Here is a 23967-nt window from a genome sequence, read left to right on the forward strand (position 1 = left end):
TCATCCAACGACAGCTGATTACACATTCTTCTCAGGCTCATATGGAACATTTGCTATGATCGACCACATCCTGGGCCATAAAACACAAATTAACAAATTTTAAAGAATAGGAATATGACATCTGCTCTCAGACCACGGTGGAATTAAGGTAGAAAACAATAACCGAACAATAGCTGGAAAATCCCAAAGTCCTTGGAGATTGAACAACACATTTTTAAATAATGTGTGGGTCAAAGAAGATATCTCAAGAGAATTTTAAAATATTTTTAACCACATGAGAATGAAAATACTTTTCAAAAGTTGTGAGAAGCAGTGCTTAGAGGCAAACTTATAGCAGTGAATACATATATTAGAAAAAAAGAAAAATCTAAAATCAGTAATCTTAGCCTCCACTTTAGAAAACTCAAAAAAGAAGAGCAAGTTATATCTAAATTAAACAAAAGAAAAAAATACAGTATTCATTGCCTAACAGCAGGGATACATTCTGAGAAATGCATTGTAGATGATTTTGTCATTGTGTGAACATCATAGAGTGCACTTACACAAACCTAGACAGTATAGCCTACTGTGCACCTAGGCAATGGTACAGCCTATTGTTCCTTGGCTATAAACCTGTAAGTGTGTTACTGTACCGAATACTGTAGGCAGTTGTAACACAATAGTAGGTATTTGTGTATCTAAACAGAAAATGTACAGTAAAAAATATAGTGTAAAAGGTAAAACAAACAAAGAAAATGGGCCAGGCACAGTAACTCATGCCTGTGATCCCAGCACTTTGGGAAGCCTAGAGGGAGGATCATTTGAGCCCAAGAGTTTGAGACCAGCCTGGGCAACATAAGGAGCTCCCGTCTTTCCAACGGGGGAAAATATATCTAGGCCGGGTGGCATATGCTCTTGGTCTCAGCTACACAGGAGGATTGCTTGAGAGTCCAAGAGTTCAGGGCTGCAGTAAGACACGATCATGTCACTGCATTCCAGCCTGGGCAACAGAGTGAGATTTTATCTCAAATCTCCCCACCCCCAAAACAAAAACCAAACAAATGCAAGAAAAAAAACAAAAGATGAAAATGATACATCTATATGGGGCACTTACCACGCATGGTGCTTGCAGCACTGGATGTTGCCATGGGTGAGTCAGTGAATGAATGGTCAGTGCATGTGAAGGCCTAGGACATTACTGTATACTACTGCAGACTTTATAAACGCTGCACACTTAGACTACACTAAATTTATGAAAATATTTTTTCATCAGTAATAAATTAGCTTTAGTTTACTGTAACTTTTTTACTTTATAATTTTTAATTTTTTAAAACTTGACTTTTTTGTAATAACAGAGCTTAAAACAAAAACACATTGTACAATTGTACAAACATATTTTCTTTATATACTTAGTCTATAAGATTTTTATTTTTTTAATTTAGGATTATTATTATGATTATTATTTTTATTATTTACTGGGTGTGCTGGCTCATGCCTGCAACCCCAGCACTTTGGGAGGCCTGAGGCAGGAGGCTCTCTTGAGGCCAGGAGTTAAAGAACAACCTGGGCAACAGAGTAAGACCCCATGTCTACAAAAAGAAAAAATTTTTTTTGAGGCAAAGTCTTGCTCCATCACTGAGGCAACCTCAGCTCATTGCAACCTCTGCCTCCTGGGTTCAAGCTATTCTTAGCCTCCTGAGTAAGTGAGATTACAGGCATGCACCACCACGCCCGGATAATTTTTTTTGTATTTTTAGTATAAAAAGTTATTTTAGGGTTTCACCATGTTGGCCAGGCTGGTCTTTGACTCCTGACCTTAAGTGATCCATCTGCTTTGGCCTCCCAAAGTGTTGAGATTACAGGTGTGAGCCACTGCGACTGGCCAAAAAGAATTTTTTTAATTAGCTGGGCACAGTTGCATGTGCCTATAGTCCCAGCTACTCAGGAAACTGGGGCAAGAGGATCACTTGAGCCCAGGAGTTCAAGGTTACAGTGAGCCGTGATCATGCCACTGCACTCCAACCTGAGTGACAGAGCAAGACCATGTCTCAAAAAAAATTTTTTTAACTTTTTAAACTTTATTGTTAAAAACTAAGACACAAACATGCACATTAGCCTAGGCTTACACAGGGTTAGGACCACCATCATCACTGTTTGACACCTTCACATCTTGTCCCAGTAGAAAGTCTTCAGGGGCAGTAACACACATGGAGCTGTCATCTCCTATTATAACAATGCCTTCTCTGGAATATCTCTTGAAGGACCTGCCTGAGGCTGCTTTAGTTAACTTTTTAGAAATAAGTAGTAGTACACTCTAAAATAATGACTAAAGTATAGAATAGTAAATATGGAAACCAGTAACATAGTCATTTAGTATCATTATTATTTTGTACTGTACATAATTTTATGTGCTATCTTTTATACAGTTGGCAGTGCAATAGGTTTGTTTACACTGGCATCACCACAAACACATAAATAATACATTGCTCTATGGTTTTACAATGGCTACATCATTAGGTGTTAAAAATTTTTCGGCTCCATTATAATCTTACGAGACTACCCTCATATATTCAGTTCCTCCTTGACCAAAATGTCGTTATGTGGTGCATGACTGTAATAAAAATTAGAAATCAGTAAAATTACAAACATAAAATCAATAAAATCAATGGAACAAAAAGTTGGTTTTTTGAAAGCATAACCGTTTTGAAACTGATAAGCCTCTAGCCAGACTATAAGAGAAGATGCAAATTACTAATATTGAAAATGAAACCCCAAAGCAAGCTGTAAAACCTAGAAATATTATTCTAACTTTCTCCCACCTTTCTGTGTAGCACCCAGCCAGAAAGAAATAACTTGACCTACCTTTTGGTAATAGGTCATAAGACCTATTTTCCAGAGGAGTTCTGCCTGTATCTCGGAGAAAAGAATGCTACGCAGAGAGGCCAACAAGAAGCCCAACAAACAAACCTGGCTGGGTTTCCCCCTTTAGTATATTACCATTTGATCATACACCTTTTGTCCAATCACATTTCTACACAGCTGTCCATTCTTCATTGAATCTAAACATAAAAATCAGTTTTCCCTGGTTCTTTGGGTATTTATTTCTGAAGGCTCAGAGGTCACATAAAACTTTGATTAAACAATTAGTTATGCTTTTTAAAAAAAATTAGAGGGGACATCATTACAGATCCTATGGACATTAAGAGGAAAGTAAAGGAGTATTATGAACAACTCTATGCCCACAAATTTGATAACCTAGATTAAATCGTCCATTACAGAGAAGAAATGGACAATCTGAACAGGCCTATAGCTATTAAATAAATAAATTGAATCAATAACTAATCACCTTCCAAAGAAAGCACCAAGCCCAGAGGGTTCACTAGTGGATTCTGCCAAACATTTAAGGCAGAAATTATGCCAATTCTCTACAATCTTTTCCAGAAGTTAGCAGAAGAAATACTTTCTAAACCGTTCTATGAGGCTAGTATTACCCTGACACCAAAACCAAAGACATTACAAAAAAAAAACTACAGACTGGGCCAGGCATAGTGGCTCACACCTGTAATCCCAGCACTTTGGGAGGCTGAGGCAGGCAAGTCACGAGATCGAGACCATCGTGGCTAACACGGTGAAACCCTGTCTCTACTAAAAATACAAAACCTAGCCGGGCGTGATGGCAGGCGCCAGTAGTCCCAGCTACTTGGGAGGCTGAGGCAGAGAAATGGCATGAACCCGGGAGCTGGAGCTTGGAGTGAGTTGAGATCGTGCCACTGCACTCCAGCCTAGGTGACAGAGGAGACTCTATCTGAAAAACAAACAAACAAACAAAAAAACAAACTACAGACCAATGTATCTCACGAACATAGATGCAAATATCTTCAACAAAATATTAGCAAATAAAATTCAACAATGTACACAAAGATGTGTACACCAAAACCAAGTGGTATTTATCCCAGGTGTGCAAGGCTAGTCTTCAAAATTAATATGGTCCATCACATAAACAGGCTATGGAAGAAAAATCACATAATTATATTGATAGATGCAGAAAAAGCATTTGACAAAATCCAACACCCATTCATGATAAAAACTCCTAACAAATCAGGAATAGAGGGGAACTTCTTCAACTCAATAGAGAACATCTAAAAACAAAAACAAAAACAAAAAAACTACAGCTAAAATCATGATTAAGGGTGAGAAATTTGAGGCTTTCTTGCTAAGATCAGAAACAAGGCAAGCTGTCTCTTTTCACCACTGCTTTTTGGCATTGCACTGGGAATCGTAGCTCATACAATAAAACAAGAAAAGAAAATATAGATTGCAAAGGAACAACTGAAACCGTATTTGTCTGCAGATAACATGATTGTCTATATAGAAAATCTGAAAGAATCAACAAAAAAAAAACCTGGAACTAATAAGGAGTTATAGTAACAAACCTGCACATTCTGCACATGTATTCCAGAACTTAAAGTATAATTGTTTCTTAAAAGGAGCAATTATAGCAGGATTGCAGGATACAAGGTTAATGTACAAAAGTTAATCACTTTCTTGTGGACCAGCAATTAAATAGTGAAATTTTAAATTAAAAACACATTACCGGTTGGGTGCAGTGGCTCATGCCTATAATCCCAAGACTTTAGGAGGCCAAGGTGGGAGGATCACTTAAACCCAGGAAGTCAAGGCTGCACAGAGAGCCATGATCGCACCACTGCACTCTAGCCTGGGCGACAGAGTGAGACCCTATCTCAAAAAAACAAAAAAGTCAAAAACACCACGTTACCATTTATATTAGCACCCCAAGAAAAAATGAAATTCTTAGGTGTAAATCTAACAAATTATGTGCAAGATCTATATATCTAGATGAAGAAAACTGTAAAACGCTGATGAAATATATCAAAGAAGAACTAAATAAATGGAGAAATAGTCTATGTTCATGGATTGTGAAATGTCCGTTTTTCCCAACTTGATCTATAGATTGACACATCCCAATAAAAATCCCAGCAAGTTACTTTTACGGATATTAACCCATTTACGCCTCGTGTTCCATTGTTGGAATGCTAAGCTTGTGGCAGTTATTTATATCCTACTGCTCCAGGTCATTGCCAAGGTCTGATTTTTCACACAAAAAAATTTGCAACCTCTGGCATAAACGGGTTAACAAACAAAGTCTGTAGTTTATGTGGAGAGGTAATAGACCCAGAATAACCAACTAAATATTGAAGAAGAAAAACAAAGTCAAAGGGCTGAACCTGTTGGACTTGAAGACGTCTATAAAGCTACAGCAATCAAGATAGTGTGTTATTGGTAAAAGAGCTGAGAAATATCAAGGGATCAGAGTAGAGAGCCCAGAAATAGACCCACATAAATACAATTGATTGATCTTTGACTAAGGAGAAAAGGCAATATAATGAAGCAAAGATAGTCTCTTTTACATAACTGCTGGAACAATTGGACATCCACATACAAAAACCATTACCTAGACACAGACCTTACACCCTTCACAAAAATTAACTCGAGAGGGACCATAGACCTAAATGTAAAACCCAAAACTGTAAGACTGCTAGAAGTTATCATAGGAGAAAACCTAAATGACCTTGGGTATGGCAATGGCTTCTTAGACTAAAGGCAAGATGCATGAAAGAAACAGTTGATAAGCTGGGATTCTTTACAAGTTAAAACTTCTGGTCTGTAAAAGACAATGTCTAGAGAATAAGATGGGTCACAGACTTGGGAAAATATTTGCAATCCAGAACACAAACCAACAAATGCTAGCAAGGATGTGGAGCAACAGGAACACTCATTCATTGCTGGCGGGAATGCAAAATGGTACAGCCATTTTGGAAGACAGTTTGACAGTTCTTACAAAACTAAACATACTCTTCCCATACAATCCAGCAGTCATGCTCTTTGGTATTTACCCAAATGAACCAGAAACTAACGTTCACACAAAAACCTGTAAATGGATGTGTATAGCAGCTTTATTCATAGTTGCCAAAACTCGGAAGCAACCAAGATGTACTTCAGTAGGTGAATAGATAAATAAACTGTGATACTTCCAGATAATGGAATATATTCAGTGCTAAAAAGAAATGAGCTCTCAAGCCATAAGAAGACATGGGGGAGCTTTCATTGCATGTTACTAAGTTGTAGAAGCCAATCTGAAAAGGCTACATACTATGATGCCAACTATGTGAATTCTGGAAAAGGCAAACTACGGAGACAGCAAAAGGATCAACTGTTGCAATCTTTAGGGAGGAGGAAGGTATAAATAAGCAGAGCACAGAGGACTTTGGGGCAGTGAAACTATTCTGTATGGTACAATAATGGTGGACACGTGTCATTGTGCATTTGTCAAAGCCCATAGAATGTACAAGACCAAGGTTACCATAACCACTCAACGTTATGGACTTTGGGTGATAATGAGGTATCAGTGGAGTTTCATCAGTTGTCACAAATGGACCGCGCTGGTGCAGAATGCTAATAGTGGGAGAAGTTGTGTGCGTGGAAGGGTCGGGGGTATGGGGAGCTCTCTGTATTGTCTGCTCAGCTTTGATGTGAACCTAAAAAATAGTTTATCAACTTTTTTAAAGCAGGGTACTCAGTAATGCATATGATATAAATCCCATTTATGTTTAACAAACAGAAATATGTATGTATTTATATATGTGTGTGTATATATATATTTGTATATACAGGGTGTGTGAGTGTGTGCATGCGTGTATGTCACTTTTATATTTACCAAACTGATGACGTTGTTGCCGTTGGTGTTGAGGTTGTGAGCAGGGTGGTGGGGGGAAGGTACCCTCTGCTGTGCTTTGTAGTCTGTACCATTTAGCCTTTGTCAGAGTTCCTATTCACTTATCGAAATATGGCAAAAGGGAGCTTGCTGCTAGGTATGTATCTCCAGACACTCCTTTCAAGGAGACATCAGAAGGTAACATTGTTTGGCAGCTTAAAAATGCAAAGTTGTAGCACTTTCTGTCGCATTTATTCATGCAACAATTATTTTTGAGTGCCTCTTCTATTCCAGGCATTCTGCCAGGCCTTGGAGTTGCCAGGGTGACCAAGAAACAGCCCCTGTGATCACAGTTGAGGGTGCGGTGGGCGGCAGGGGAGAGCTGTGTTTTAAGTCTGTTTTCTCACAGGCTGAAAAAGTTCCGCACAGTTTGGAAAAGCTGACTGTGATTCCTTCTCCTCAGAGAAGCCGTGTGGAGACCCGCCTTCGTTCCCACACACCATCCTGCAGGGCCGCACCGGCTTGGAGATGGGGGATGAATTGCTGTACGTGTGCGCCCCAGGCCACATCACGGGCCACCGGGAGACCGCCTTCACCTTGCTATGTAACAGCTGTGGGGAGTGGTACGGCCTGGTGCAGGCCTGCGGGAAAGGTAAGCAGCCCAGGGATGGGCCACCTTCGCGTACCCACACAGTGCTGGCAGAGGGCTCCGCGGCTGCTGGCTGCATGCCGTGGGCTCTTCTCCACCAAGGTGCCTTTGAAAAGAGGCTTTCAGACCTTTCTGCTGAGCTCTGGACCTAGCAACATCTCCACTTGGGGATTCCTGTAGCATTTCAAATGTGCAACTGAGCTCTTCATCTTCCGTGCTGGGAGTAAAGGGTTAACAAGTTAAAATCCCCGCTTCTTCTCTAAGTACACAGTTGACCTTGAGGTAACTTTCTAGTTTATTTCCCTGGAAATCTGGTCAAGATGGAACATCAGCTGTGGTACAAAGCAGCATTTTTCTGGGGAAAATGACCCCCGGTTGGTAAACTGGGCTGGGAAGACTATAATGCGCACATGTTAGGAAGCCCAGCTCTGTGCTGCTCTGAGGATGGTGATTCTTGTATCTGAGCATGGCCTGTGTGAGGACCCTGAGAACTATTCTGTGGGTTGTTGCAAGACATTTGAACTCTTATGGGGCATGGGACTTCCAAGCATCATCGATCCACACCACACATATGAGTTCTGATCCACCTGAGCAATCTTGGGAGGAAGGCTGGGGTGGTGAGGGGTGGAGCAAGGAGACGAACTCCAGGACAGCTGTATGGAACTGATACAAGGGCTCTTCCCACGGATGAAACTTGCTTGCTGTTTCCTGGCGGCCTTGCTCTGCTCCCTGGCCTGGAGCCTTCTGAATGCCAGGTGTGACCTGTGGAGTCTGAATAGTTAGTTGAAACTAAAAAGAGTCCTAGTGGACAGAGTCCCCCAAACCGGATCTGATTACCGCAGATGTCCCCATTCCATCAACATCACATTTCTAGGAGTCCTAGTTTACTGCAGCCTCCTTAACCCCTGCTGCCCAGCCCCTGGGGAATTTTTCCAGCAGCAGAAATCACTGTGTCCAGCCACACCCAGTCCTGGCCTCCCCACCCCCACAGGGACACAGCAGCCAGCAGGCGGCTGGGACAGCCCCATGGCTGACCTGGCTTGTGACTCCTATACCTTGGACCTCATGCCAAACCCTGAATTGTTCCCTGATCTCACAGTGCTCCTCTCACTCCAAGACTTTTTCAAGAACCCCCGCCCTGGCCTCCCATGACATCCAGGTAACAAGCGGAGGCTGGTCCTGCGGAGGGAAATAACTCCACACCATGATGTTACCGAACTGATAGGACAGTTTGTCCCTGGAATGTCCTGCAGATCCCATGAGGGAACTCAGATGAGACCTAGGGCACTGTCACGACTGTGAGAGTCATTCACGTTGTTGCCTGAAGCTGTGGTTTCACTGCTACTATAGTCTTCACTGGTATTTACTATCCACAATGTGAATACGCCACTATTTATTTATTCAGTCAGCTGTTGGTGGACATTTTGCGGCTGTCACAAACTATGCTGCTATAATTGTCCTCAGCCTCCTTTGGTTCCCATGTGAACACATTTCAGTTGGTTCCTAGCAGTAGAATTGATGCCCATGGAGTATGTGTGTGTTCAGCTGCAGCTGATGCTGCCAAAGTGTTCTCTAAAGTATTTGACCAGTCTGCTTTCCCATCAGCTGTGTCTGAGAGTCCTTGTCGTTCAGCACCTCATCAGCTTTAGGACTGCCAGTCTGGTGAGGGCTCTGTGGTGACTTGTAGTTGTAATATTCATTTCTCTAATAATAGTGAGGTCAAGCACTTATCACATGTTAATAGGGCATTAGAATGTCTTTGTGTAAAATGTCCAGATACTTTTCCCATTTTTCTAATTGATTTGAGTTTGATGATTTAAATATTATAGAATTTTTTACATGAAATATTCATAATTAATGTGTTGCAAGCATTTCCTCTCATTCTGTGGCTTATCTTTTCACACTTGCACTGTCTTTTAATGAGTTGGTTTTGTTGTTTTCTATTTCACTACTTTTCAAAGTCTTTGTGGACTCTTTTTTTTTTTTTTTTTTGAGATGGAGTCTCGCTCTGTCGCCCAGGCTGGAGTGCAGTGGCACAATCTCAGCTCACTGCAAGCTCCGCCTCCCAGGTTCACGCCATTCTGCCTCAGCCTCCCGAGTAGCTGGGACTACAGGCGCCCACCACCATGCCCGGCTAATTTTTTGGATTTTTAGTAGAGATGGGGTTTCACCATGTTAGCCAGGATGGTCTCGATCTCCTGACCTCGTGATCTGCCTGCCTCGGCCTCCCAAAGTGCTGGGATTACAGGTGTGAGCCACGACGCCTGTAATTTTGTGGACTCTTACCCATTTTTTCTAGTCATTAGCTGATTAAACTTTAGTAAAATGCAATAAAAATGAATTAATGTAAAATAAAATAGATTCCAAATATAAATGCAATTTTTGTTGAATTAAATAGACATACCACTCCCCTGTCAAATTGTTGCAAAAGTGTTTAAAAACTTTCTGGGTGTTTCTGCTTGCCTTGTTGCATACCTAATAACAAGTTACAGACTGGGACAAGTGCTGAAAGCACAATTCGAGCAATCTTCTAGAACTTTCCTTATCTTTCTTCTGTTGCTGTTGCTGTTGCTTTGTGCCAGGCGGGAGCTACTTGCCAATTCTGATCATTCACCTGCCCAAGAAAATCAAGCATAAGCACCAAGCTTTGCCTTGAAGCAGGCCCATACCCACCCTGAGTTGTTAATGTTCCGATGAGGTGCTGAAGTTGCACCATCTCATGAGCCACGCCCACAGCCAAATGGATTGTTTGCTAGCTCTAGTCGAATGAGCACTAAATGCGGGTTTTGTGGGTCTAAAATGATTATTCCCACTGCAATGCAGTTGTTAAAGCTTTAAGCTGCTGGGCAGGAATTCTGGTTTATACACTTGGGCTGGATATACAGATTGTTACAGTGTCTGTGGATTTAACATTTAAGCTATCTGTGTCATTGTAAGAAGAGTGTGTGTGTGTGTGTGTGTGTGTGTGTGTGTGTGTGTGTGTGTGTGTATTTCAAGAATACCTTCACCAGATGAATTGCTTCAGATTGGAGAAAAGTCGACTTAGGGGAGTGGGTCAAACAAGGATTTTGGAATTGGACCCATCTGGGTTTGGATAATCACTCTTTGTTGTACTGGCTGATTGGACGTTGATCCATTCATTCATTCCACATCCCAGCATTTGGCAGGATCCTAGGTGCTGTCTATACAAGTTGAGTAAATACTGTCTCAACCCTAAAGGAAACGCTAGTAAACTAGGTTCCTCAAAGACACAGAAAAGCAGTAGATGATGAGATAGAGATTGGAAAGTGAGGTGTCACAGAAGGTGACATTTTAGAGGAAGTGTGTTTCCAGATAGAGGAAGTGCTCAGTAAATCCAGAGGCTATAGAAAACAAGTAAATGAAAGCTCACATGTATGCATTGGCTTCACTGTGTGAAGGAGGTTCTGGCAGCCTTGTGTTTTCAGTGTATATGTCGGGGGTGGGGAATGTACCTTAGCCACACTGCAGTGCATACAGGAATGAGATGCAGGGAGGAACAAGGCCAAGGACAGACAACTCAGGTTCAAATTTCTGCTGCTCATGAAGAGGAATAGGGAAGACACAAAGGATAGAGCTGGAAGAAGATCAGAGGTCCAAAGAGGTTGTGGGGGTTTGTTTTGTTTGCTTGCTTGCTGTTGTTATTTTTAAGGCGATTTCTTTTAAGATACTTTTAAAAAAATTTTCCTACAACAAGTGATGTGAGCTTATTTAAACAATGACAGAAAGGATGAGAAGAGAAAACTATTTTCTTTACTCTCCTGAGCCTTAATTTGCCCATAATACCCTTTTTTTCCCTTTTTTTTTTTTTTTTTTTTAAGACAGTCTCTATTGCCCAGGCTGGAGTGCAGTGGCACAATCTCGGCTCACTGCAACCTCTGCCTCCCGGGTTCAAGCAATTCTCTTGCCTCAGCCTCCCGAGTAGCTGGGATTACAGGCATGCGCCACCACGCCTGGCTAATTTTGTATTTTTAGTAGAGATGGGGTTTCACCATGTTGGCCAGGCTGGTCTTGAACTCCTGAGCTTAGGCAGTCCATCCGCCTCAGCCTCCCAAAGTGCTGGGATTACAGGTGTGAGCCACTGCCCATAGTACCCATGATTTAAAAATAGGTACTAGTTATCACAGAGCTACCTTAGAGGTGAGGTTCTTGTGAATACATCATTTAGAACAGGACCTACAATATAGTATGGGGGTCAGTAAATGTTCATTCTCTTTCACCTGTATGCTGATCAATGAGACCATTCAGACCCTTTCACCTAAGGTATCCGAAGGGATTTGTGCATGGCACCATGACACTGGCTGCTCGCTTCCTTGTGTATTAACTCTAGCCCCTGTTACCATGAATAACTAACAGCAGCCTGTGACTTCAACCGTCTGTTACTTGGGTGAGAAGTTAATCTCTGCCAGCAGGCTTCTCAGATCCTGGAGACCGGCAGCTGGTCTTTTTTTTTTTTTTTTTTTTTGAGACGGAGTCTCGCTCTGTCGCCCAGGCTGGAGTGCAGTGGCGCAATCTTGGCTCACTGCAACCTCCGCCTCCTGGGTTCACGCCATTCTCCTGCCTCAGCCTCCCGAGTATCTGGGACTACAGGCGCCCGCCACCACGCCCGGCTAATTTTTTGTATTATTTAGTAGAGACAGGGTTTCACTGTGTTAGCCAGGATGGTCTCAATCTCCTGACCTCGTAATCTGCCTGCCTCAGCCTCCCAAAGTGCTGGGATTACAGGCGTGAGCCACCACGCCCGGCCTCAGCTGGTCTTTCCAGAAAGGCATGGCCAGTGTGACTTTCGGACTTGATAGAGACCCACGCAGCTGGTAGCTTCCTAGTGTGTGGCGTGCATACCTGGTGGGTAGCAAAAGGTGAGGGAGTGGATGGTGTAGGAGGGTCCCTCAGCCACACGCCGCCCAGGCTGTGTGTTCACAAGCAACATTCCAGGCTTAAGTGGTGGGGATGCAGTCTCTCACTTAAGCACAGGGACTTTCGTCTTGACCATTCACTGAAATGGATGAGGACTTATTTAACTGCCACTTTCTCCCCTCTGTGTGTTGGTACTTCTCTAGCCCTGGTCCCTAGAGTTCAGGTCTGGTTCTGGCCATTTAGTCTTCCATACTCCTGTCAAAATCCACACATGTTCTTCTTGGTTTCCATTCCCAGTCTGGCAGCAGGAAATGTCTGTCATGCCCTCTCTAATGTACTCATAATCTGAATAAAATTGGTTGTTGCCCTAATTACAGAAAAGTCCTGATGCGGCAGGGCGCGGTGGCTCACGCCTGTAATCCCAGCACTTTGGGAGGCCAAGGCCGGTGGATCACCTGAGGTTGGAAGTTTGAGACCAGCCTGACCAACATGGAGAAACCCCATCTCTACTAAAAATACAAAATTACCCAGGCGTGGTGGTGCATGCCTGTAATCCCAGCTACTTGGGAGGCTGAGGCAGGAAAATTGCTTGAACCCGGGAGGCAGAGGTTGCGGTGAGCTGAGATAGTGCCATTGCACTCCAGCCTAGGCAACAAGAGTAAAACTCCGTCTCAAAAAGAAAAGAAAAGAAAAGTCCTCATGCTTTGCTCCTTAAGCATGAATGCAGCAGATTGTCATGCTAGGTGTGTTTTCCTTCGGGCCTCTTATTTCTTATTATGCCAAGTCCCGTATCTATCTTCAAGGCCATGTTTTCTCCTTGGACAATTGCATCCTAACAACAGTCTCTGACCTCCCAGCACTCCAAATTACCACCCCTGGCCACATGCTCCCAGTGTTGGCCTTCCTAAGAAGCCCTCATGGTCCCCTGGACATGCTGACCCTTTTCCCAGCCTGGCCTCGCCTTGCCTTCAACACCTCTGCTCTCTCCTAACTTCAGGACTCAGGGGTTCCATGGCCTCTGCTACTGGTTCCAGATGAGGCCATTTATCCTCTTTCTGTGACTGAGGTGGGAGAGAACAGCTGCTGGCAACAGTAGCCCAACACAGAGAACCCAGGAAGTGAGAGTCATAGACTTTCTCTATAATTTGCCCCTTGTTACACCTTGAAAACATGCCACTGGGGCCGGACATGATGGCTCATGCCTGTAATCTCAGCGCTTTGGGAAGCTGAGGCGGGAGGATTACTTGAGGTCAGGAGTTCAAGACCACCCTGGCCAACATGGCAAAACCCCATCTCTGCTAAAAATACAAAAATTAGCTGGGCGTGGTGGCATGTGCCTGTAATCCCAGCTACTCAGGAGGCTAAGGCAGGGGTATTGCTTGAACCCGGGAGTCAGAGATTGCAGCAAGTCGAGATCACACCACTGCACTCCAGCCTGGGCGATAGAGCAAGACTCTGTCTCAAAAAAAAAAAAAAGAAAGAAAGAAAGAAAGACAGAAAGAAGGAAGGAAAAGAAAAGATGCCGCAGGGCTATCTGCCGCCACGTGTAAAGACAGGCTCAGAAAGGCCTACTCCTACTCCCAGTTCCATTGGTTCTGTTTATTGCTTTCTGGGCTGCAGTATCAGGAAAGTGCTTGACCCTAAGCTGCACCTCCCTCCACCAGCCTCGCCACCTCTGAGTCCAGTAGCAAATGCACAACTTTTCTTTTTCCCTTCCCTGATCTGACACAGCCATGGAAACAAAACACATTCCCCAGTTAGGCATTGAGAACAAAGCTGTTATAAACCACTCACTCACTCCATGCTGTCTCTTTCCTGGGAGTTGTTTTTTGGGCCTGCTTTTTTAACAACTCTATTGGGTTTAATTTGCATACTGTAAACTGTACTCATTTAAAGTATGCATTTATCTGAACTGTCAGCCGGGCGCGGTGGCTCACGCCTGTAATCCCAGCAGTTTGGGAGGCTGAGGCGGGTGGATCACGAGGTCGGGAGATTGAGACCATCCTGGCTAACACAGTGAAACCCTGTCTCTACTAAAAATATAAAAAAATTATCCGGGCATAGTGGTGGGTGCCTGGAGTCCCAGCTACTCGGGAGGCTGAGGCAGGAGAATGGCGTGAACCCGGGAGGCGGAGCTTGCAGTGAGCTGAGATCGCGCCACTGCACTCCAGCCTGGGCGACAAAGCAAGACTCCATCTCAAAAAATAAATAAATAAATAAATTTATCTGAACTGTCGCAAGTGTATACACTCATGAAACCACCATTATAACTAAAATATAGAACACTTCCATCATTCCCAAGTTTCCTTGTGCCCCTTTCTACCATAGTTTTACACACTTCATCTCATTTAATCTTCACAAGTCTGGAAGTAGAAATGGCGAGTTCTAATTTACAGATGGGAACACTGAGGTACAGGACAGTTCAGTGACTTGCCTGTGTCAGACACCAGAAAGAAGCAGAGCCAGGGTTTAAAACCAGGCACGTCTGGCCGGGCGCAGTGGCTCATGCCCGTAAACTTTGGGAGGCTGAAGCAAGCTGATTACTTGAGGCCAGGAGTTTGAGACCAGCCTGGCCAACATGGCAAAACCCTGTCTCTACTAAAAATACAAAAATTAGCCAGGTGTGATGGCACATGCTTGTAGTCCTAGCTTCTTGGGAAGCTGAGGCATGAAATTCACTTGAACTCAGGAGGCGGAGGTTGCAGTGAACCAAGATCACCCCACTGCACTCCAGCCTGGGCAACAGAGTGAGATTCTGTCTCAAAACCACAAAAATAAAAAATAAAACCAGGCATGTCCTATCCTGATATCTGCATCATGCAATGTGCTGCCTCCAGGGGCTCTGAGATGGGGAGGAGAGCGAGGCCTCGGGGCAGCACACCTGCCCACTTGCAAACTAGCTGTCCCCTCAGTCAGTTCCTTTGCTCTTTTCTGATTTCTGCAGGTATTATTTTGTTTTCTTAAATTAACTTCTCTTTCTGTTTTTCTCTGTCTTTTAGACTTAATTTCCTTCATAGAAGAATGCATGAGACTGAAACTGAATTTAGAATTTCCTTGTCAGGAACAAAAATTGCCATATTTGTTCAGAGGTTCATTGAACCAGTGGTTATTTCTGGCTTGTCTGGTTGTCTTTTTTTAAAATTACTATTTTTAAAGGCTGTGTAGCCAAGAACAGAGGGGGAAAAAAAAGAGGGTACGTGTGGGGCTTCCAGAAAGGCAGCAAAGTGAAAAAAGATGGAAAGTAGCAGCCCTGGGAGAACCCTGGATTTTGGGCTCTGGCCTGTCTCCTGCAGCCCCCAGCCACATCCCACTCTTGATAAGAGACACAAGCAGCGCGCAAGCCAGCCTGCGCTTTTCAGTCCTGACGTGTGCTTTTCTTTGCTCTTCTGTTTTCCAAAAGTAGCAGTTAAATATAAATGCACAGTGAATGACCTGGGTTTTGCCAGGAGAAGCCACAAAGCTTACATTTCCTAGACTTGTTTGTCTAAATCAGAAAGCCCCGTGTTGTGTTAGCACAGGTTTTCACAGAGAGGGTCGGGTGAGGGCAGGGCTAGAAGGATAGCTGAATGATCTGAGTCAGAGCGGAGACTCAGGAAAGCAGAGCGGAGGTGAGAGATACAGCACCTCCACGGGCAGGGAGCTGGGCTTCTCCATCTTGTGGGCAGAATGTGCTTGTTGGTTGAACTCTGATGAATAACAAATGTTACTGTTCCCCATGGGGAGAAAAATAAGCTTTGGATACTTCTTCATAAGTAGGCTATTTGTAAACACTCATTCTTGTCTTCATTTGAGGTTTTGGGGAAACTGTGATATACTGACAACCTGTTTTTAAGTCAGGACCTTGACCTGCGAACCCGGGGAGACAGGAAGAACTTAGTTCGGGGCCCTGGGCTTCTGCCCAGGGTTGCTGTAGCCTGAGGGAGCTCTGGAGGCAGAACCTTAGACACACATACAGACACAATCACGTGCAAATCCATGCATGCACACATACCCACACATGCATGCGCACACACAAACACACAGCTCAGACTGTAAGTGTCCAGGTCAAGGCCACAGCCAGGGTGAGCTGACCTTTCCCAAATCCTCGCTCTAACATTAAACACTAGGCCAGTGTTTCCTGCACAAAAAAGGTGAGAGAGGAGAACATACTCATCTTCTGCCCATGTTCCAGGTACCTTTTAACTTTATGTTTTTTATATATACATATATATATATATATATATATATCTTTTTTTTTTTTTTTTTTTGAGTTGGAGTCTCACTCTTGTTGCCCAGGCTGGAGTGTGGTGGTGTGATCTCGGCTCACTGCAACCTCTGCCTCCCGGGTTCAAGCTATTCTCCTGCCTAGCCTCCTGAGTACCTGGGATTACAGGCGCACACCACCACGCCCAGCTAATTGTTGTACTTTAGTAGAGACAGGGTTTCGCCATGTTGGCCAGGCTGGTCTCGCATTCCTGACCTCAGGTGATCCACCTGCCTTGGCCTCCCAAAGTGCCAGGATTACAGGCATGAGCCACCAGTATTTAAGCTCATGGGATGGGTAACACAGGAGGTGGAAGTTAGCGGACACTGATTATCCCCAATACTGGAACTCAAAAGTCATTTATCATTCTTTGCCTCTCTCACGAATCAAATGATGCCTTGGCTGATGGACTTCCAGAATGCATCAAGCTTTATAAAAACTGGAATTCACATCCACTAATTCATTTCTTCACTAATTTATTTATTCAACAAACATTTGTGGAGTGCCTACTATATGCCATACACCATGCTGTGTGTGTGTGGGATACAAAGGCCGGGGGGACATGCCCTTGTTCTCAGGAAGTGCCTGGGCTAGTGGGGAGTTGGGCAGGCTGTGCAGCGAGGGCAGGGTGGTGCGATCCGCGCAGGGTGACAGCGGCGAACTCTGTTCTGGATGGATGCTGTTCCCCACGTTCTGGTGAGTAACACATTAGTCCCAAAATGAGACCTTTTAGGGTTCAAGTGTCAAGCACCATCAAGATCTAAATTGGTTTTACCCTGTCCGTATAAGGGCATGAAGTATTTCTAAGGTATCTTTACCCAATCCCCATATCATATATACCTTTCATTTTACTAGTGAAAACCCATTTCTAATGTTTATCATTGGTAGTTAATAGGTCACTAGTTTTTTTTTTGTTTTTTTTTTTTTTGAGACGGAGTCTCACTCTGTCGCCCAGGCTGGAGTGCAGTGGCCGGATCTCAGCTCACTGCAAGCTCCGCCTCCCGGGTTCCCGCCATTCTCCTGCCTCAGCCTCCCGAGTAGCTGGGACCACAGGCGCCGCCACCTCGCCCAGCTAATTTTTTGTGTTTTTAGTAGAGACGGGGTTTCGCCGTGTTAGCCAGGATGGTCTCGATCTCCTGACCTTGTGATCCGCCCGTCTTAGCCTCCCAAAGTGCTGGGATTACAGGCTTGAGCCACCGCGCCCGGCCTAGGTCACTAGTTTTACCAATAGAAAGCCATTTCAGATATTCAGGGTACTAATTAGCAAAGCAATGTTTTTGGTCAAGGTACAAATAAAGAAGTACTTGTATTAGCCACATATGGAGGATGAATTTTTCTAGTGGGAATGCTAACTGTCCATCCCAGAGTGAATTCTTAATTGGAATACCAGCAGCAGCTGGCTTACAGGGTGACATAAGTAACACATGAGTAATATTACACCGTGTGTTTTCTTTTTCTTTTTTTTTTCTTCTTTTGGAGATGGGGGTCTCACTGTCTCACCCAGGCTGCAATGCAGTGGGTCTCACTATGTTGTCCAGGCTAGTCTTGAACTCCTGGATTCAAGTGATCCTCCTATCTCGGGCTCCCAAAGTGCCAGGATTGTAGGCATGAGCCACTGCACCTGGTCACACAGTATATTATTCTTGAGATAGCACAGACATCTTAAGATGAATGAATGCCTACTGTTAATATAAAATCGAATGACATCTTAACAAAGTACAATATTGTTGAATTACATTTTCTTTCCCTCAAAGATTATAGTCATTGTTCTTTTCTATCACTGAACATGATGAGGTTAAATTTTAGGCAAGCCTGATTTAATTTTGTTCTTGCATGGGATTTGCCTTTTCTTCCTGAATATCAGTTAAATTGTTTCTTCATCCTTGGCATTCAGCAGCCAAATACTGGGCCAGTTTTTCCTGGTACGTGGTGTCCACTTTTGATTGTCTATTCATATTTTTACTTAAGAGTAAGATAAATACAGAACATTTCAAAATTAAAGATTATAGAGTTCAGTGAATTATCATACCATAAACACACCCATGTAATCAGCACCCAGGTCAAGAAATAGACCTTCACCAGCCACCCAGAAACACTCCTGGTGCTCCCTTTCAGTCCCAGCGTCCCTTAGAGTAACCACTATCCGCACTACTTAAACTATAAATTACATTCACCCCCCTCGCTTGAATTTTATTTAAGTGGAAGCATACATTATGTACTCTTGTATACAGCTTCCTTTACCCAACGTTATATCTGTGAGACACATACATGTTGCTCTGTGAGCTGTTCATTCTTTTTCTTTGCTGTGGGGTATTCCATTCTACCGTTAGGATTATTTTTCATTGTTTCATGTTTGGAGCTATTATAAGGACATTCTTGCACAGGTCTTTTGGTGACCATGTTACACGTATTCCTCTAGAGTTTTGCGTTTTCTAGAATTTTGTCTATATAATAATTTACAGTTGAATTGCTGGATCATACAGGGGTATGTGTGTGTGTGTGTGCACGCACATATGCGTGTTCAACTTTAGTAGATAATACTCAACAAGATAATGCCCAAATGGTTGTAACAATTTACCCTCTGAAGAGCAATGTATAAGAGTTCTAGGAGCCTTACCTCCCTACCAACAATTGGTATTGACAGTCTTGTAAATTTTTAGCCATTTTGATGGGTATGTTGTGATATCACTTAATTTGAGTTTCCCTGATTAACGATGTTAAGCACCTTATCATATGTTTTCTGGCTATTAGAATACCTCATTTGTGAAGTGCCTATTCAATTCTCTTGCCCATTTTTCTACTGGGCTATCTGTTTATTTTATATTTATTTGTAGGAGTCCTTTATATTATTCTGGATACCAGAACTTTCAAGGTTATTTATGTTGCAAATGTCTTCTGTTAGGTAAGTTGCCTTTTCATGTTCTTCATAGTATCTTTCATAAATAGAATTTTAATGTAGTATAACTTACTAATCCTTCCCTTTTTTTGAAAAAACTTGTGATAAAAACCACATAACATAAAATTTACCATCTTAACCATCTTCAAGTGTAGAGATCAGTAGTGTTAAGTATATTCACATTGTTATGAAACAGATCTCCCTAACTTCTTCATCTTGTAAGTCTGAAACTTTATACCCATTAAGCAAAAACTCTTCTTTTTCTCTTTTCCCTCAGCCCTTGGTAATCACCATTCTACTTTCTGTTTCTATAAATGTGACTACTATCGAAGCCTCATGTAAGTGGAATCACACTGTATTAGGTTCATTTTTGTGACTGGCTTTATATAAAGGAAACTATGTATCTATATTTATATCTTTTTTTTCTTTGAGACAGAGTCTTGCTCTGTCACCCAGGCTGGAGTGCTGTGGGAAGATCTTGGCTCACTGCAACCTCCACCTCCCGGGTTCAAGTGATTCTCCTTCCTCAGCCTCCTGAGTAGCTGGGATTACAGGCAGGTGCAACCATACCTGGGTAATTTTCTGTATTTTTTTAGTAGAGATAGGGTTTCACCATGTTGACCAGGGTGGTCTAGAACTCCTGACCTCAAGTGATCCACTCGCCTTGGCCTCCCAAAATGCTGGGATTATAGGCATGAGCCACCACACCTGGCCCAGCCTATATATATTTAAAAGAAACAAAAAGGTATATTTTTAAAATCAGGTTAAGGAAGTTTCCTCATATTCCTAATTTCTAAGGGTTTTATCTTGTTGACTTTTGTCAGGTGCTTTTCCGAAACTCCTTTTTTTCAAACGTTAAACCAATGATGAATTCCTGGGATAAATCTAACTAGGTATAAGTATTATTCTTTTAATATATTAACTTTTAACATATACTTAATATATTAAAGCTTACCCCAGCTTACTGACATTAACTTATTGCTGGATTCAGTTTGCCAACATTTTATATGGGACTTTTGCATCTATGTTCAGTGAGATTGGTCTGCAATAGTTCCTTTTTATCATATCCTTGCCAGGTTTTGCTACCAAGGTTACACTGTATGTATAAAATACATTGGGAAGTATTTCCTCTTTCTCTGTTGTCTGGAGGAGTTTGTATAAGATTGGAATTATCCTCCTAAACATTTGATGTAATTCATTGGCAAAGCCACCTGCGCCTAGAGTTTTGTGTGTGTGGAGAGATTCAGTTTTGTTAATGGTATATAAAAATTTTCTATTTCCTCTTGTGTCACTTTTGGTAAGTTGTATTTCTCTAGAAATTTTTCTATTTCATCAGAATGTTTAGTTTGCTGGACATAATTTTTTTTTTTTTTTTTTTTTTTTTTTTGAGATGGAGTTTTGCTATCATTTCCCAGGCTGAAGTACAATGGCAGGATCTCAGCTCACCGCAACCTCTGCCTCCCAGTTTCAGATTACAGGCATGTGCCACCACGCCCTGCTAATTTTGTGTTTTTAGTAGAGGTAGGGTTTAACCACGTTGGCCAGCCAACTTCCTGGATATAAATTTTTATCATGAGGTCCTGCTATTGTCTTTTCTAATACCTGAAACATCTGTGATGATGTCCCTTTTATTCCTAATGTTTTTCATTTGCATCTTCTTTAAATTCTTCTTAATTAGCCTTGCTAGGAGTTTATCAATGTTATTAGTCTTTTCAAATAATTAACTTTTGACTATGTTGATTTTCTCTATTGTGTGTTTTTGTATTTATTTCTGTTCTTTTAAAAATCTCCTTCTTCTATTTCTTTGTGTTTAACTTAATTTTATTTACCCAGCTTCCAGATATCAATTTGATTTTTCAGCCTTTCTTTTTTTCTCACATAGATATTTAAAGATAGAACTTCCACCGAGCTCAGCTTTTGCTGTTTCCCACATGTTTTGATACGTCATATTTCCATTATCATTCAGTTAGAATGTTTTCTGATTTCCACTGTAATTTCTCCCTTGACCCATGAGTTATTTAGATGTATTTTGTTTAATTTCCATACATAGGGGGGAATTTTAAAGTAATTTTTTGTCTAAATTAATCTCACTATGACCAGAAAATGTATGTATGATTCAGTCTTTTAAAGTTTGTTGATACTTCTTTTATGGTCAATTTTGTAAAAATTACTCTATGTGCACTTGAAAAGAACATTTATTCTATAGTTGTTGGATTTCATCTATGTATTTCAAAGAAGTCGTATTTATGAAGTGTGTTGTTCAAATCTGTATTCTTACCTTTTTTCTATTTGTTATAATTATTAATGATAGAGATGTTTAAAATATCTCATTATGATCATGGATTTATCAGTGTCTTCTTTTAGTTCATATCTGTTAGATTCCTATATTTTGAGGCTTTATTTTTAAGTACATACAATTTTATAATTTAATATCTTCCAGGTGAATTGAAACATTTATCTTTATGAAAGAACCTTCTTTATCTCTACTAGTATTTTTTGCCTTAAAGTCTTTTTTGCTGGTTAGCCTCTTCATGACTTTTTTTTAAGTCTTTGACTTTCAACTCATCTGTGTGCTTATATTTAAAGTGTGTCTCTTATAAGTACCGCGTACATGGGTTCTGTTTCTTTATCCAAGCTGACAACTTTTGTCTTTTAATAGTAGCATTAATCTATTTTACATTTAACCATCAGTAGCTTTGGGTTTAAAATTACTGTTGTTTTTGTTTTCTCTCTTTCTTATTTGTCCTTTGTTCCTTTTTCTCTGCTTTCCTGCCTTCTTTTGAAGCAATTAAGCATTTTTTACTTACTGTATTTACCCCTTCTATTACCTTCTAATCGTCTTTTACTCTCCTTTTAGGGGTTACTCTAGAAATTATAACAGGCACCCTTGACATATACAAGTTTAATATTAATGAATAGTTACACCATTTCCTGGCTAATTTAAAGCCATCAAACACTTTGACTCCATTTACCTCCTCCCAGCTTCTGTGCTATTGTCAAATGTTTTGAATGAATATTGTGTGTGTGTGTGTATATTGTTGTTTTATGCAGTCAACATTCACTTGGCTCTGCCTCCATATTTACTATTTCATTGTTCTTTCCTTCCTGCATCTCTGAGCTTCCATTTATGACATTTTCAGAGTAAGAAATTCCATATTGGCAGTTCTTTTCTTCTAACATTTTGAAGATTTTATCACATTGTCTTCTGGCTTTTATGGTTTCTTTTGAAAAGTCACCTCTCAATCTTATTGTTGCTTTATCAAACATTATATATTTGCTTTCACAGGTTGCTTTTACATTTTTCTGTCTTTGGTTTTTAGCAGTTTTAATTTGGTATGGCTATAGGCAATTTATGTGAATTTATTCTGCTTGAGGTTTGTAGTGATTCTTGAATATGTCTTCTGTCTTTTTTTTCTGTTTTATAAAATTCTCAGTCTGCTCTGTTCTTTGAAGTTTCTAACTGATTTTTTAGCTCTGTCATGATGCTACATTGGTCCTCAATTTGATGCCTAAAGTTTATAACCACCCTTTTCATAACATTCTGTTATTTTACACATTACCTTTGAGCTTTGTTTTGTTGCACTCACTTTCTTATTAAGTTTTGTATTGTGAAACAATCCTTTAATCCAGAAGAGGGAATGGTGGCTGTAAGGGGACAAGTCAACTGAAGTAGTATGTTGCCCAGGCTGGAGTGCAGGGGCACGTCATGGCCCACTGCAGCCTCAATCTCCTGGGCTCAAGTGATCCTCCTGCCTCAGCCTGCCGAATAGCTAGGACTACAGGTGTGTGTCACCACACCCAGTTAATTTTTTTTTAAGAGAAGGAGTCTCGTTTTGTTGCCGAGGCTGTTCTCCTGGCCTCAAATGATCCCCCTGCCTTGGATATTTACTCTTGTTTGTTTGTTTGTCTTTAAAATATCTGGGCTTGACTGGGCATAGTGGCTCATGCCTGTAATCTCAGCACTTTGGGAGGCTGAGGTGGGAGGATTGCTCAAGACCAGAAGTTCAAGACGAGCCTGGGCAACATAGTGAGATACTGTCTCTACAAAACATAAAAAAATTTTATTTAAAACTCTGGGTTCTCCTTTTTCCTCAGAAATGTTTTAAATGTTTTATATCAAAGTTTCTTTCCCCTGAACAATGTGAAGTCTTGGCATTTTTTATTCTGTCAGGAAGAAGCAGCCCTCCTGGTTACTGGTTCTCTCCATCCACTTTGCTTCTCTCTAGGATTTGTTGACTCCCAGTACCATTTCTGAAGGATGAGGGTGGGTGAGGAGCTAAGGCAGGCCATGCTTTTCTACTCTTCTTTAGAACCCTCTGTTTCTCCTCTTGGTAACTAGTGTATGAAATTCATTGCAATATATTATTCCCTTTTCGTGAGGTTGCTATTGGTAAAATGTTTTTACTGATGTTTAGTATAGTTTCCTCATTTTTAGAAATTCACATTCAGTAAGCCTAGTTTTGTGTTTGTGTGTGTGTGTGTGTGTGTGTGTGTTTGGTGGTGTTTTCCCATTTTGGTAGGTACAGGGGAGGAAAAATATATGATACAGTTTCAACTGGAACACTTAGATATTTTCAAGCATGGCCTGTAAT

General features: G+C 41.7%; 1 protein-coding gene across 2 annotated transcripts in view; it reads left to right on the forward strand.

Annotated features, from left to right (window-relative positions):
- LOC105470933 (sushi domain containing 5) overlaps window positions 1-23967 on the forward strand; it is a 69360-nt gene that overhangs the window by 35852 nt on the left and 9541 nt on the right. For both annotated transcript variants that reach the window (XM_011723282.3, XM_071090755.1), the window contains exon 4: window positions 7176-7364. In XM_011723282.3, coding sequence (XP_011721584.2) covers window positions 7176-7364 — 189 coding nt within the window. The remainder of the gene's footprint in view (window positions 1-7175; window positions 7365-23967) is intronic.

The sequence above is a fragment of the Macaca nemestrina genome, chromosome 2, assembly GCF_043159975.1.
Source record: "Macaca nemestrina isolate mMacNem1 chromosome 2, mMacNem.hap1, whole genome shotgun sequence".
Taxonomy (NCBI): domain Eukaryota; kingdom Metazoa; phylum Chordata; class Mammalia; order Primates; family Cercopithecidae; genus Macaca; species Macaca nemestrina.